We start from the raw sequence: 14,865 nt of genomic DNA, 5'->3' as shown, positions 1-14,865 counted from the left end.
AGTCTGTAGCTTCCTTGACAAAGGTCAATATTTACCTTTGAAATTGTCAATAATCTTTGTGCCTCTAAGGCACAACGACCAGCACCAGAGCATGGTAAGTTGCCTACACACCTTCTCTATGTATTATAAACGTTAATATCTTGTGCCCACAGATGTAAAAGAAGTATGTGTCTCTCCACTTTGCTTTTTATTCTCTCAGAGATTTCCCTGTTTTGCATTCTCCTGCCTCTCTAATCTACCACCAATGAATTTTATGTACCCTTCCTTACATCTCCTCCTTTGATTCTAATGTATAAAATAAGCTGCAAAACTGCCATTCTCTGGAGCATTTTCTCAATCTGTTGCGATTTTGCTTCCCTGCAATTGTCAGTGTGGTTCAAATAAACTCTTATAAGACTTTTTCTTAGGCTGGACATTCTTTCATCGACATATGTCACACCAACTGTGCTCAGTTGTTGGCACTTCATTTCAAGAGGAATACCTGGAGCTCATTCAGAATAATGAAAAATGAGACTCCTTACATATTGAAGAATTTCTAACCAAAATGCTAATAATTACTTACATTAGATAATTAAATTTTTGCTCTGCCTTGTTAAAACTGCATCCTGTACAAAGCGAGGATGAGATTACATTAAATTAGGGCTTCTGTTCTGATGGACTTCGATGAAATTTATTCAACAGCAAGCCAAAGTAAGCATAAAAGCCAGCTTTAAGTGAGAAAAGTGACTAGGCTGTCCATATCAGCTAATGGCAATTTATCCAAGTATACAGTTTTAGAAGTCTAACCCAGGGGGCAATCTGCCTGTCTCTGATGGTAAGATAAGGACATGACCCATCAAGTCCCTGATGTCCAACTCTGTTCTGTTAGTCCTTGCAACCACGTACTCCTTCAGTCAAGTATCCTTTAATAAATCATCTAGTTGCAAAAATCCAGGTATTATGTGAATTCTGTCACATTAACCACTTTGATATCACACTAGAGCTGATTTCTTCAAAATAACTAAAATATATAGGCAGAAATTAATGAAAGGCAAATGAGTTACTCATAAAACAAAACAGCTCTGAAAATGGAATGCGCTGCCTCCCTTCAAAAGGAGTGAACTCTCTTGTCAAGAAATATTTAAGTAGAGATAAGAAAAAATAACCTGTGGGGAGTGTAACAAAAGGAAAACAAACATCAGCTGGGGAGATAGCTTTTTAAGTCTCTTCCAATAAACCTAAAAAAAGTGATGGAAAAAAAAGTCCTAATGTTGTATGAACTTGGTTAGATCACTTAATATCTGTGACAGTTTATAAAATATGTACAATGAGGTGGAATTAGATGTCTTTATAGTCACTTCCAACTCTAATTTTCAGTTTTTGGGTTGCTAAAAATAGATGTCCTCCCACATTCCCGAACTAGAGAACATAAATTTTACTGACTGGGGACCTATGCACACACATTTTACACAAAAAGCTCAATTATTTGGGTTATTTTTAAAAGGGGAGCACTTAATGCCACTGAATTGTACACTTAAAAATGGTTACAAGTTTTTGTTACATGTATTTTACTACTTTTTTTTTTTTTTTTTTTTAAGAAGCTAAGCGGAACTGGGTATAGAAGGTGAGAATGAGATTATACCATATAAAAACTTGTACTCTACTTTGGGCTTAACATTTTATTTTCTTATATCCCTAAAAAGCATCTGTATACATTTTAAACAACTGAATAAAAGACTCTCACATGTATATACCATAATTTACTTAACCATTCCACTAATATTGAACACAACCTTTCCCAACTTTTCTCTAATATGAATACTGTGCCAAAAATATTAGTGAATCTTTCTATACCAGTTTTTTGCTAGCCTAGATTCTTTAAAAGGTATGAATATATTTAAAGCTCTTCACATAGTTTAAAAACTGTCCTTCATAAAGTCTTTACTCTTAATGACTCCCACCAATGTTACTAAAAATATCCTCAACAATGACAATTTTAAAATCTTTAGAGGCCTGCATCAGAAATTAGTATCAAAAAATATATATTTCTAAATCCTGAAAGCTATCAACTTTTTGTTCTTTATGCAATAGCAGCAATAGCTCTATGCTTTAAAATTAGTGTTTTCACTATAAACATTTCTTTAGTAAGCAATAATGTCACATATCAACCAGAGAATACTTCCCAAAGAAAGTCAAGATACATTAACCTTTCTGCTTCTACATTGTAAGTGGTCGCAAAAATCACCAAGTGCAGCAATTAATCATATGCATTGTATTTCGTACCCAAAGCAATTTTATAACTGACTAGATTTCAGGATAAAATCGTAGTGTCTCTACCTGAAAGCTATTTACCTCACTTAGAAATATCAGTAATTAGTAACCATTTTTATAAATATGTAAATTCACTAAGTTTTCTTAAGCATTCCGCTTATTGAAAATGACCTAAAAGGTGAAAAGGCACAGACAGGCAACTACTTGGTTTATAAAGGGTTTAAAGATTGAGCTCCTTAAAGAACACAAATCCTACAATTAGACTTTCAGTTTCTATAGCCGTAATTTTTTCTTTACCTCAATACCTCTAGTACAGCACTTTACTAATTTCAAATAATTTTTAAAACTTGAAGAAACCCACAAATATCTTCAACAATATTCTCTTCAAGGTGACACTCATTTGTCTTTTTCAGTTTAAAATATTGTCCCTACCCAATTATTTTCCCCTACATATTATTACCTCAAAAAAAGATTCAATTCTATCTATTTGGTAGTCATATCCTGAACTAGTTGATTGTGAGGCAGACAGACTTCTTTGTAAAACAGTACAACCTGGAAACAAAAAGCTAAAACTGAAGGAGATGAAACTTTAGGATCTAATTCATGCTCTTTCAGTGAACTGCATCTAAATATTAATTAGTAGCATGCCGTTTATTAATTATAGATTATGTACAGATACAGTATCAAAGGCTAAATAGATGTGTGGTTTAATATAAACATTGGGCAGCACAAAATGTTATGATGCCATTAAAACAAAACTAAAACTCACTGATAACTAACCAAAAATTGTTTTAATATTGAGGAAATCACAAATAAAATGACTGAGGGGTTCATTGAGAAGCCTCCCAAAATTAACTGTACTTTCAATCTTGATTTTAGTTTAAGTGAATTGAAAATATGTTCACTTTTACAAAATAAAAACAAATACATTATTAAAGGATCATAACAGAATTTGTCACCTGTTTCAACAGAGGTTCTGTCTTTTGATTCCAAATATATTATCTGTATCTGCCAAATACTGTCTCAACTTTATTATCAGAACTGTTCTATAGAACTAATTCAATGTTTGTTGAAATATATAAGTATTTATTTTGAAATTCAAGTCTCACAGCATAGGATGTAATGACTCTGCCCCTCGTTTTCCATTTATTAAAAATAAATATGAACTTCCAAAACACAGTTCCTGAAGCTGGCTGAAATAATTTTTCCTTGCACTTTCACTTTTAATGTAGTACTTTTAATTATGCTTATTTAATTCAAAATAGATTTTTAAAATGCCATGACTTTGTGTATGCCATGACAATTACTGCATCATGGGTATGTAGTTTTTTTTGTTTGTTTGTTTGTTTTTAAAGATTTTATTGGGGAAGGGGAACAGGACTTTATTGGGGAACAATGGTCAAATTGTTGTCCTTTCAATCTTAGTTGTGGAGGGTTCTGTTCAGCTTCAAGTTGTTGTTCTTTCAGTCTTAGTTGTGGAGGGCGCAGCTCAGCTCCAGGTCCAGTTGCCGTTGCTAGTTGCAGGGGGCACAGCCCACCATCCCTTGCGGGAGTCGAACCGGCAACCTTGTGGTTGAGAGGACGCACTCCAACCAACTGAGCCATCCGGGAGGCAGCTCAGCTCAAGGTGCTGTGTTCAATCTTAGTTGCAGGGGGCAGAGCCCACCATCCCTTGCGGGACTCGAGGAATTGAACTGGCAACCTTGTGGTTGAGAGCCCACTGGCCCATGTGGGAATCGAACCGGCAGCCTTCGGAGTTAGGAGCATGGAGCTCTAACCGCCTGAGCCACTGGGCCGGCCCCGGGTATGTAGTTTTTAAAAGATACTACCAAACTGTCCTCCAAAATAACTGAACCAATTTATACTACCACCAGCAATGTAAGAGTTCCATTTCTCAACACCTTTTGCATCACTTGATTTAACTTCACATCTGCCAATCTGACAGGGGAAGAATGATTTCTTTGTTGTTTTAATGGAATACCTTCAATATGGTACCATGTGTGAATTACATACTTTCTAAAGAGCATATATGTATTGATATTTTCCCAGCCTAATCCCACTCTCTTGTATCTGTTTTCCTTCCTAATTAAATAACATAATGTTCAAAGAAACAGTAACTTAAAAATGCCCCCTCATTCCCACCTGTCAACCCTTCCCAGGGACCCTAAGATATACACTTCTGGGCTTTACAGAAATGAAGCATGCCATACTTGACAGAGATGAGACACTGTGATAAAAATAGGCATGGTGGGCAAGCATTGGCACAAAGGTTAATCAAGAATCTGTAATGCTACAGCATGGTTTGTGACTTTGATATAATACTCATTCCAGTCCGTACTGGTTTTCTGGATGGACAGTGATATTTTGAGATTAAAACTCTATAATTTATCTCAAAACATTATGCAAAATAAATTGAAATAAGACAAAAGAATAGATAGGAGGGTACAGATTTTAAATTTGAAGTCATCAGATATGTGGAGGTTATGTAAGAACAGAGCTTGGATGATTGATAAAATACTTCCTACACAAAGATGAGAGTCAAAGCTGAGTCAAAGGATATGCTGTTGAGAAGGCAGACAAGTGAAAAAGTAGCAAAGGCCTCAGGATTTACCCAGTGAACAAACCCTAAAAGAGTCAGGAAAGCAGAGAGAACAACTTAAAAAATGAAGAGAGCCAAGCAAAGTGTTTTTCAAGATGACAGAATGATGGTAACAAAGTTAAATAAGAGCAACACATGGAAAACTGAGCAAAGATCATTACATTTTCCCATAAGACATTTAAGATAATAGTAATCTTAACCTAAACTGAGAAACTAAACCAGAAACTGAAGTTGGTTGAAGATGGCATAGACTAGAATGAAACTGGTTCAAAGAGACTGACTACCGAAAAAAGATTAAGTAGGTAACTTGCTTATATCCCACCTCCTTCCAGAACATAATATGATATGGTTCATAAAATATAGTTAGACTAAGGAAAGGAGAAAAAGCAAATATCCCAGCCATGTGAACTAAAATTGCTATGGTTAAGTATTAAATTCACTCTGAACTTTCTGGTAAGCAGGGCTAAAAGGTACATAAATGCAAATCGCATAGTTTCATATAAGTACAACAAATTCTCAACAGAAATATTTTCTGGAAACTAAAAAACCAAAATAAATTTCTCATGTGGGCCTAAAATTCAAAGGACGATGTCCTCATCAGGTTTTACAATAAATGAAGCAATTTGATTCTTACTTATTTAACAAACAGTTATGTTCTATTTAACACATGCCAAATATTGTTCCAAGCCCTTTACAAAATGTTAACTCATTTTTCACCTGGCTATGTCTTTTAATAATCCTCTATAAAAAAAACCTGGCAGAGTCCTGAGTGCTGGCATTCCAGGTGGCTCGCTGACTGTGAGGGATGACCTACGCTTTGAAAGCTAAGTATTAGAAAGGATAACAGGATCAACTGGAAGCTTACCTCCCAGTATAAGACAAATGTTTATCACATAAAGGCAAAATGGAAGGAGTCAAAGGAGGAAAGCTACATTTGGAAACCAGATCATTCAGAAAATATAATCTTTTAACCAGATTAAAAAAATGTTTTCACAATCTTGAGGCCAGTACTCTTCACTTTATATGTAAATTGGAGACAATTGGGGTTCACTATTGAAATCCTTGATTGAAAGCTCTCAAGATTATCATATACAAGCATACCTCATTTTTATTGCACTTCCCTTTACTGTACTTCAGTGTTGCCTTTTTTTTTCCCTAACCAACTGAGCTAACTGGCTGCCCCAAGACAGGACATTTTTTTATTCAGGGCTGTCAGTAAGCAGTTCCCATCCTTTAGCCTTTAAGGACAACTTCTAAATGCTAATTGCATTTTGCAGTTCGGTAACTCTGGGAACAGGTATTTGATCTAGTTACCTGCCTAGTAAACCAGATAAAGTAAATCTCATCATACCAGATGAGATTGAGCATACACATTCTAATCCCTAAAAAATATTAAAGAGGTAGAAATTTAACAAAAGTTTAGCATTTTGGAACTTGAAGAGATTTAAGCTGTTAAATGACCTGCCCACAGTCATAGGCTACTTTGTGGCACAAAAGCGTTACCACAGAATATCACAAATTTTGCCCAGCACCAAGTGATTTTTTAAAAATCACAGTTTTTTTTTCAGTCTGGGAAAACTTTAGCTTGGAATGTTTTTAGGAAGGTGCCAACGTCAATCACAGGAAACATTAAGCAGACCTGAGATTAAAAGTGTAAGAATCACACTTTCAGTTCGACATAAAATATTCTGGGGCTGGAAATAGTAACATAAGTAAAAGGGAGGCAAAACGGGTCACATAATGTAAGTACAATGTCAGCAAAATAGTAGGGTATAAAGAAAGCAGCCAGGTAAATTTGTACCCACATTGAGAAAACAACTTGTTCATTTCTATTACGCAAGACAAAATATCCAGGAAACTACTTCACACATTCTGTAAGAAAAACCAATTTTAAGACTAAACTGCTATGCGGTGTAGACGAGTTAACATTCTGTCACAATTTAAGACACAAAGCTACTTCACTTTAATTTTGCAGTTAATGTTTTACCCGTCACATTTCACCTTGGCTACTCTGACTTTTATTTTCAAAAACTCGCCCATCTCCAGCAAGACATCTGACAGGCCAAAGCCGGTCCCCAGTGCAAACAGGTGGTCTGTACTGAGGGCCACATCTTGGCCACGTGACCCTTTTCCTCCTAATCTAGTTTCGGAAACACTATTTCCGGTGCCAAGGATGGCTATACACACGCCTGAAGGAGCCCCTCCAGAAATATTGAGAATACTCTGCCACATTAGGCTTCCAAAGAGATGGTCGCAGAGAGTGAAAAAGGGCTGAAAGGAAACTCGAGCTTAGAAAAGCGACCAGTCAGGAAGGCACTGGCTTTGTTCAACGCTCGACCCCTAAATGTCACTCAGTGGAGATGTTCGTATGGCATCACCCATGAAGGGCTGGGAGGGCGGCCAGGTGCTGCAGCCCCGGGCCGTGGCGCAGACCACGCGGCGTGAGCCAGGCAGGCACCGCTTTTGGGCGGGTGGTGGACCAAACCTGCCGCTCCAACCCGGCGGCCGGCCCCGGGGGCGGGGAAGGGAAGTGAGGGCCCAGCGGAGGGGCACAGGCGGGGAAGGCTCGGGTGCGGTCGGGCCTAATCACATGGCGCAGACGGCGCAGGCCGCCCGGCATCTCTTTCTTTCTCTTTCTCGAACCTCCGCTCCCATCCCGCCCCACCATAGGCTCCTCCCGGGCCCGGGCCCCAAGAGGATCGAGGCCTCCTCCGCCCCGCGGAGACACTCACTTTTCGCCTGAGGCTACAAGCTCCTTGCCCTCGCTGTTGCCGTGAGCGTCTGTCTCCCCGGGGCCGTCCTTAGGGCCGGGCGCCGGCGGGGCCGCGGGCGGCGACGCCCCGGGCTGCTGCTGCTGCTGCTGCGTGCCCCCCTTGCCCAGTTCCTGCAGAATCTCTGAGGGGGAGCTGGACAGGCCCCGCGCGAGCGGCTCGGCCGCCCGCCCGCCCCCGCCCCACCAGGGGTAGATCCGCGCTGCGGCCGCCGGCCCCGCGGCCTCCAGTCCCCCGCTCCGGACGCGCCAGCACAGGGTGGCGAGGGGCTGCACCCGCTTCAGAGCCGCGCTGGCGGCGGCAGGCGGCCGCAGGAGCAGGTCCCGCAGCATTGCTGAGCCTCGAAGCCGCATCATGCCGCCCGGTCAGTTAGTGTTGGATCCACCCCGGAGGATGCTCGGGGCGTGGGCGGCAGCTCTCCGAAGATGTGTTCTCCCGCGGGACGGAGAGAAGACAAGTGAGGACAGGGGCAGCGACGTGAGTGTGGGTGTGGTTCCGGTTCCCGCAGCCGCTACCTTTGCTCTGGAGGCTGCCGATGGCCGCTTCTCCTCTCTCCGCCGAGGGCTCCGCACTGAGGGTGAAGCGTAAGGGAAGGCTAGAGACATTCCACGCTCCCCCTTCTGGGGGGCGGGAGGACGCCGGCGGCCTGCCCACCTAGCTTACTCTGATTGGCTCAAATTCTCGACCTCTCTTCTGATTGGTGACTGGAGCAGTCAACTTTCTCTCGGCGCTTGGTAAGTGAAGAGGGGGGTGGGGGGCGGGGAGAGGAGTCAATCTGACGTGTGAGGCTCTACAGGCCGGGCTCCAGAGCAGCCCCTTTCCTCAGTTTGCCACCCCTGAGGGTGCACTATTTGGGAATTAGGGGCCCAGGAGTCTCATCTTTTTCGAAACGGATGGACTCTGGGACCTCAAACTGGAGGGGAGACTGATGGGCAAGAGCCTTTGCGGCTGAGAGCCCGGCGGTCAGCGGGGCTGGCCGGAGCTCGGCTGGTCCAAGCTTGCAGCTGGCCCCCCGACTATCGGGTAAGGGCGTGTGACGATGCCTGTGAGGGCCGCGGTCCCACGAAAGCAGCCCCAGACGAGCCTCATCCCTCTCCCAACTGTTACATCTACTTGAAACTTAACATGGTTGGCGACTACCCAGATATGAAGTGTTTTGGAAAAAATGAGCAAAATCCTTTCAGCTATGCGACTTAGCCATTTGGAAGGTTGGAGTTCTGAGGAGAGCGAGAGGGGGAAATTCCAGAATATCGCTGCTTTCCTTTAAAAACAATTTTTTAAATGTACACCAGTATCTCAAAAATATGTTTGAATAGCAATTGATTCCCTCAACAGTACTTTGCTTGAAAGCAAAATGTAAATATTTTTCTATTTTAAAAGCTGCTTCATCATTTTAAAATAGAAGCATCTGGATACTGGTTCTCTAAATCATTTCAGCGTGGTATCACTTTATCCATTTATCCTTTTGGACCTGTAAAAACGAGCAAGGATCTGATAAACTCTGAGTTTTTCTCTGAGCCTACATATACACTCTACTCCACGACAAAAATGTTTTTAGATGATTTCCTGAAACAAGTAGGTTTAAATGCAAAGATCCACACAGGTTAATGGCATGAGTTTTGTGAAGCTGAAAGGGTGTGTCAGGTACATCGTTAACTAATCACCGGATTTAGTAATCTAATGAATCTTAAAATATTGCACTAGTTTAATAATTAGGAAATCTGGCTGTACCTACAGGTTACGTGACCTTTGTCATGTCATAGTTTTGCGATGTTTAAGTTCCTTCTATCTACTATTTAACCAGAAGAACATGGAAAAAGCTATTGTGTAAAGCACTTAATCACATTAAAAATTTTTTAAAGACAATTGCAAATTATTTAGAGGGCTTTTATTACTATTTAATGTTACTGTCACTAAAATTTGATGAGTCAAAGTAATAATATACTTGGGAAAAGGAACATCAAGTTCTGGAAGAAAGGTAACAGATACTACCGCTGCCTAACTTTTCCAGTCTGACTTGTCAATGACATAAACCTGAATGTTTTCCCATGTCTTATATATAACTAGTTACCAATTTTGACTGCCTCCTTTCTTTCAACCACATCAGAGCTATTGACAAATCCAGTTATTATTCTCCTCCTGGTTTTTTTCTCAGTTTGTAATTTTTCTATGAAAATTCTTTCCAATGGTTAAAGGTTTAACTACTTCATAATATACTTAACAAATATAAAAAGTAAACCTAGTAATAGATTATTTTCTAGAGTTTTACTTTCAGGGATGAGCTAGTGAGAATGCACAGATTTCGTCTCCTAACATTTAGAAAAACTTTGTCTGCTGAAGTCTAACCCCTTCTTTGAGAAGACCAAAGAAAAAGTTATAGACAGCAAATTGAAACAACAAATAGAATAAAAATATAATTCATGAATGCTTTTATTTGATTCCTTTCTTCATTTTACATAATTTTTTTAATCTTTAGTGATGTATTCTAATCAAATACAACTTTGGAACTATGAATTGAGGTTAATTACTATTTCCATTAGGTTAATTATTCACCTATCAAATCATATCATCATATAAACAAAATCTATCCCTATAAGAACATTTTATACACATGCAGTAGTCCCCCAAAATATCTACAAATAGAAAATGGCTCTCCAGATTAACATGTGGCTGGACTGTCAGAACTACTTTTAGACTTCCTCTTTGTTACTAGGTACCTGTAAGTGCAGCTATTTTACAATGGGTTATGGTGTCATAGTCATGAGAAGGAAATCAACCATCCAAAGGAAAAATTGGAATGTATGCAGTTTGTTTCTATTCTACCTAGAAGCATAGTTATTGAGCCTCTATATTCTTTTGAAGATTAGAGAAGTCTAATTTTTCAAGATCATAATGTAACCTATATATAAATTCTAGATCTTGCCCTTCACAAAAACAGGTTATTATTATTTGTTGACATAGAGATAAATAGAAAATAACTCTTCTTTGACTAACAGCTTAAAAGGATTGCGTAAGTTCTTGTTTGTTTGAATTTTTCCATTTAGAGAATAGAATAAGGTTTAGGAAACCTCTAAGCAAGCTTCTGCTACTACTTCCCTTTCTTCTGCTCATTTCCTGCTTTAACTGACCAACTTTTTAGCCTCACTGATGAACCCTGCCAAACGTGACTTATTTTTCAAAAGCTGAATTTAGATCTGTATTAAAATAAGTATTATAAATCCCTCATCCATAAAATGGGAATAATATTGGTGATTCCCTCTGTCCAATGATTTTATCTCATAGGGTTGTTGTGAACATTAAATGAATCAGTACTTTGTTCTAAAGCACTTAGAACAATGACAGTAGCACTCTAAGTGTTAGCTACAATAGTTGTCATATCTATTATTGAAAAGCTAAACTGGGAATTGTTTTAAACCATCTAATTATAAAATATAATTTAGGAAGAAACTAGCTCCCTAAAATGAGTTCATTTGCTTAGTTCATTTTTAGAAAATAAACCAAGAATTTCCAAAGCATTTTGAAATAGAGACTGCTACAAAAACAGATTAAGCAAAGCTAGGCTCAGTGCCCAAGATAGCAGCTATTTACAAATAACTTTTCAAAAGTACTAAAGAAAGAATTGCTAAAGAAAACAAACAAAACTGGCCTGAATGTATGTGTCACATACAATTAAATCTAAAATTATATCATTTGCTACCTATATACATTAAATTAAACCTCTATTCCTTGTGACATTACACAAAAATAGGAAGAGAGCTTTTTCATCACATTTGAAGGAATTATTTGAATGGTCTTGTTTAAAATTCTAACTATATGAAATTCTTTTTGAGGGTTTCCTGATAGCTGGAATGGGAGTGGGGTTGTAATCAGTTATTTTTCCTTCATTCAGAGTGATATGGTAAAGCTTTCAATTAGCTCAGTTTATAAGTTAATGTTGTTTATACTTAGACCACAATTATATGCATAGAGCCTCCAGATACTTATTAATTATTCAAAGTTACTTTAGTTCTTATTTTTTTTGAACTTCATAGGAAATATCAAATTGAAGTAAACTCCAACCCAAAGATGAAATTCTTACTTGTACATTAGCAAAACCTAAAAAAAAAAAGTGATTTTATAAATAGTCCAAAAGTCAGTCAAAAGGATACTTGTTTGAGAATGAAAACAACCTCTATGGTAGGTTGTATTACTGTTCCCAAATATTTTTGTCCCTCCCTTTGGGAAGACTTCACCTCCCCATGTGAATGGCAGGCTTGGCCTTATGCCTCGATTTGGTCAACGAAATGTGAAAAAAACTGATGTATAGCACCGCTGAGTAGAAGCTTTAAGAGTAATTGCTTGGTTCTGTCATCTTTTCCTTTTGTGACAAGAACGGCATGTCCCAATGAGGGGATGCTCCTTCTCCTGGGTCCAGAATGATGGAACAAAGCTGAAAACGACTGTGACTGACAACATGAAGAGAAGTAAACCTTACTGTAAGTAATTTCCATTTGGGGGTTATTACCATGGAAGGACTTAGATTGACCAGTATATCATCCAACTTGAATGAGGAAGACCTGGCAGCCATGAAACTAGTATGGATTACAAAGAGTGTTTGAGAACTCTAAAAGATAGGCAGTCAGTGGATCTCCAGAGCGGTTGAAACAATACCACTGAGAGGACAGTCACAATAGACATATTCAGAATAGGCCTTCTCTTTCAGGGACAATTAAGACCAAAGTTCAGGTAGATGTTTGATTGATATTTCAATATGCCATATGTATTTGGGCACTTTAATTGGGGAGAATTAGCAGTGGTTTGAAGCATGAGCTCCATATCAATTATGCTACGTTTGTTTTATACTATGAAATCAATGTTGGTTCAACATCTGAGATTTGTCACATTTAAACCCTGAAAAAGAAAAATGAGCCTGGACTTTTGCCTGTTTTTGTTCATCCAATGGTAAGATGATATTACCAACTCAGAAACCAATTACTAAACTCCATTGAAGTCATGATTTATAGAGCAAAATTCAATTCAGACATTTTGAAAAAAAACATCAGAGTCCACAGTAATGTATTTTGATGTTCCAGAGTAAAAAAGAATAAATATTCATCCTCCATATAGCGTGAGTTCCTTCAAACGATATATTTACTTTTCAAGCATCTGACATTTACAGTTAACGTGATTCCCTCTGTCCAATGATCAGTCACAATAAACAACTCTACAAAAGAAATGTTGATTTGTGATAAAGCTGCTTCTCACAGTGACAACACCACATGATGTGTTCTCTGCAGACATGTATTCATATGCACCCCAGATAGTAAAACAAACTGTGATATATAAAATATCTCTGTAGAAATAGCCTAAATGGTTATCAGTGGGAGAATAGATTAAGATGTGATATTTTCATATAATGGGGTAACATAAATTATTTAAATTCAGTGATGCCCAGTATCATGTGTTAAAGTGGATGTCTCAAACAGTGTTGAAAAAAAGACAAGTTACAGAAGGATATGTATATTATAATACAATGACTGTAACATTGTAAAACATACAAAGCAATATATTATTTATAGATTTATGCATATGTGGTTTAAAAGTTTCAAGTGTGCATAGATGTGATAAACATCAAATCCAGTGCAGTGATTATTATCTCTGGGTGTATATAATGGGGAATGGGATTGAAGAGATATACACAGAGAGTTTCAACTGTATCTGTAATGATTGATTTAAAAAAATTTTAATCTGAAGGAAATATGGCACGTGGGTAGTTGAAAACAGGTGTTGGTTATATTCTCTCTTTTTCTCTGTGTTCGAAATATTTCTTAATTAAAGAAAAGAAGCTTTATCATAATGTTGAAAACCATTACTTTTCTCTAACAGTTATAAACGTAGAAAATATTACAAATCCAATATTCAATTTTTAATGGTTCATTTTAAACTTTATTTAATTTTGTCTAACCAATGCTGGGTGATATAATTAGTAAGCAATATAGCTACCCTGTAAATATAATGAAGAGTGTAACCAACAGAGAATATCCTTGAACTAAAGACTTTACAAAAGGTAAGAATGACTAATATTTAACTGAAAAACTTATAAAAAAATTACTTGGCTCTTGGCTATTTCAAAAATAAATATGAAAGCAAGTCTTTCATTAATCAAATATGAATAAAAAATATATCCTTCCTTCCTTTGAAGGTGAAGAAGCTATTTATCTTTGTCATATTGCTTTTAGGTACAGGTGCCAATTGCTAAATTTTATGTCTATAAAAATGATAAGTTAATAAGGTCATGCAGCTAATTAATAATAAAGTTGGCAAAGACACATCCTCAAGCTAGATGTGGCTCTTGCCCTCAGTTCTCTTGAACCATTGGACAAATGCCTATAAGAAACATGTTTATGGGTACAAAAGCACCATAAGGTTCATAAAAATTTGAGGGAGTAATTAATTTCCCCCATGAAAGGCTCAATAGGTAAGTGGAGTAAAGAAGACCATGTTGCAATATATTAGGGAATTATGAGGCTCCAATAAGTTGGAATTGAAATGCTCTGTCAAAGGGGAAGTAGCTAATCCATTCCAGTGAATTTTCATTAAGTGGAATTCAGGCACAGTTAGCTAGACCTTTGGGTTCTTTAAGGTCATCTAGAAATATGATTTTTAAAAATAAATAAAATTATCTGACTTTTAAATGTAAGCAGCTCGTTCAATTTTTAAAAACACTATACTCAAACAAAACACCTGTTAAGAGTAATTTGGCCCATGGCCATCACATTTCCAACTCTGCCCTGAACAATCAGATGATGATAGCAATATAATGTTCTTTGAGGTTTATTCCCTGAAACAGATTCTACTCCAGATCATTAATCCTAGCTCCGTGGAACTCCCATTCCCCTTAGAACTGCTGCAGCTATCTTACTACCAGGAGAGGAACCAACCTTAAGGCAAACCCCACACACCATAGCCAACAGAGGGGAAAGATGGAAAGAATCTGGAATCTCCATGATATTCATGAACTACTGACTCAACCAACTCTGATGCTTGCTCTCCTCTGTACATGTGATACATTTCCTTATTATTTAAATCATTTTGTTTCTGGGTTTCCATTAAGACATTTTGACTGATTCAAAATCACACTATAGAAGATTCTTTCTCTGTGTCTTTCTCTTTGCCCTGAGTACAATTTATTACTACTACTTTCTCTCTCATTTTTCAAACCTCACTAAATTATATAGTATCTATGTTTTAACTTATTTACATATT

At 37.9% G+C, this 14,865-nt stretch overlaps 1 protein-coding gene across 3 annotated transcripts in view; it reads right to left on the bottom strand.

Annotated features, from left to right (window-relative positions):
• Positions 1-8,193, bottom strand: part of GLS (glutaminase) — a 73,362-nt gene extending 65,169 nt beyond the window's left edge. For all 3 annotated transcript variants that reach the window (XM_019740709.3, XM_019740710.3, XM_088794696.1), the window contains exon 1: positions 7,582-8,193. In XM_019740709.3, coding sequence (XP_019596268.3) covers positions 7,582-7,976 — 395 coding nt within the window. In that variant the 5' untranslated portion in view covers positions 7,977-8,193. The remainder of the gene's footprint in view (positions 1-7,581) is intronic.
• Positions 8,194-14,865: the final 6,672 nt, after the last annotated feature.

Source organism: Rhinolophus sinicus, chromosome 17 (assembly GCF_057876585.1).
Source record: "Rhinolophus sinicus isolate RSI-liver-muscle chromosome 17, RSI-T2T, whole genome shotgun sequence".
Taxonomy (NCBI): domain Eukaryota; kingdom Metazoa; phylum Chordata; class Mammalia; order Chiroptera; family Rhinolophidae; genus Rhinolophus; species Rhinolophus sinicus.
This window is presented reverse-complemented; position numbering and strand designations above follow the sequence as displayed.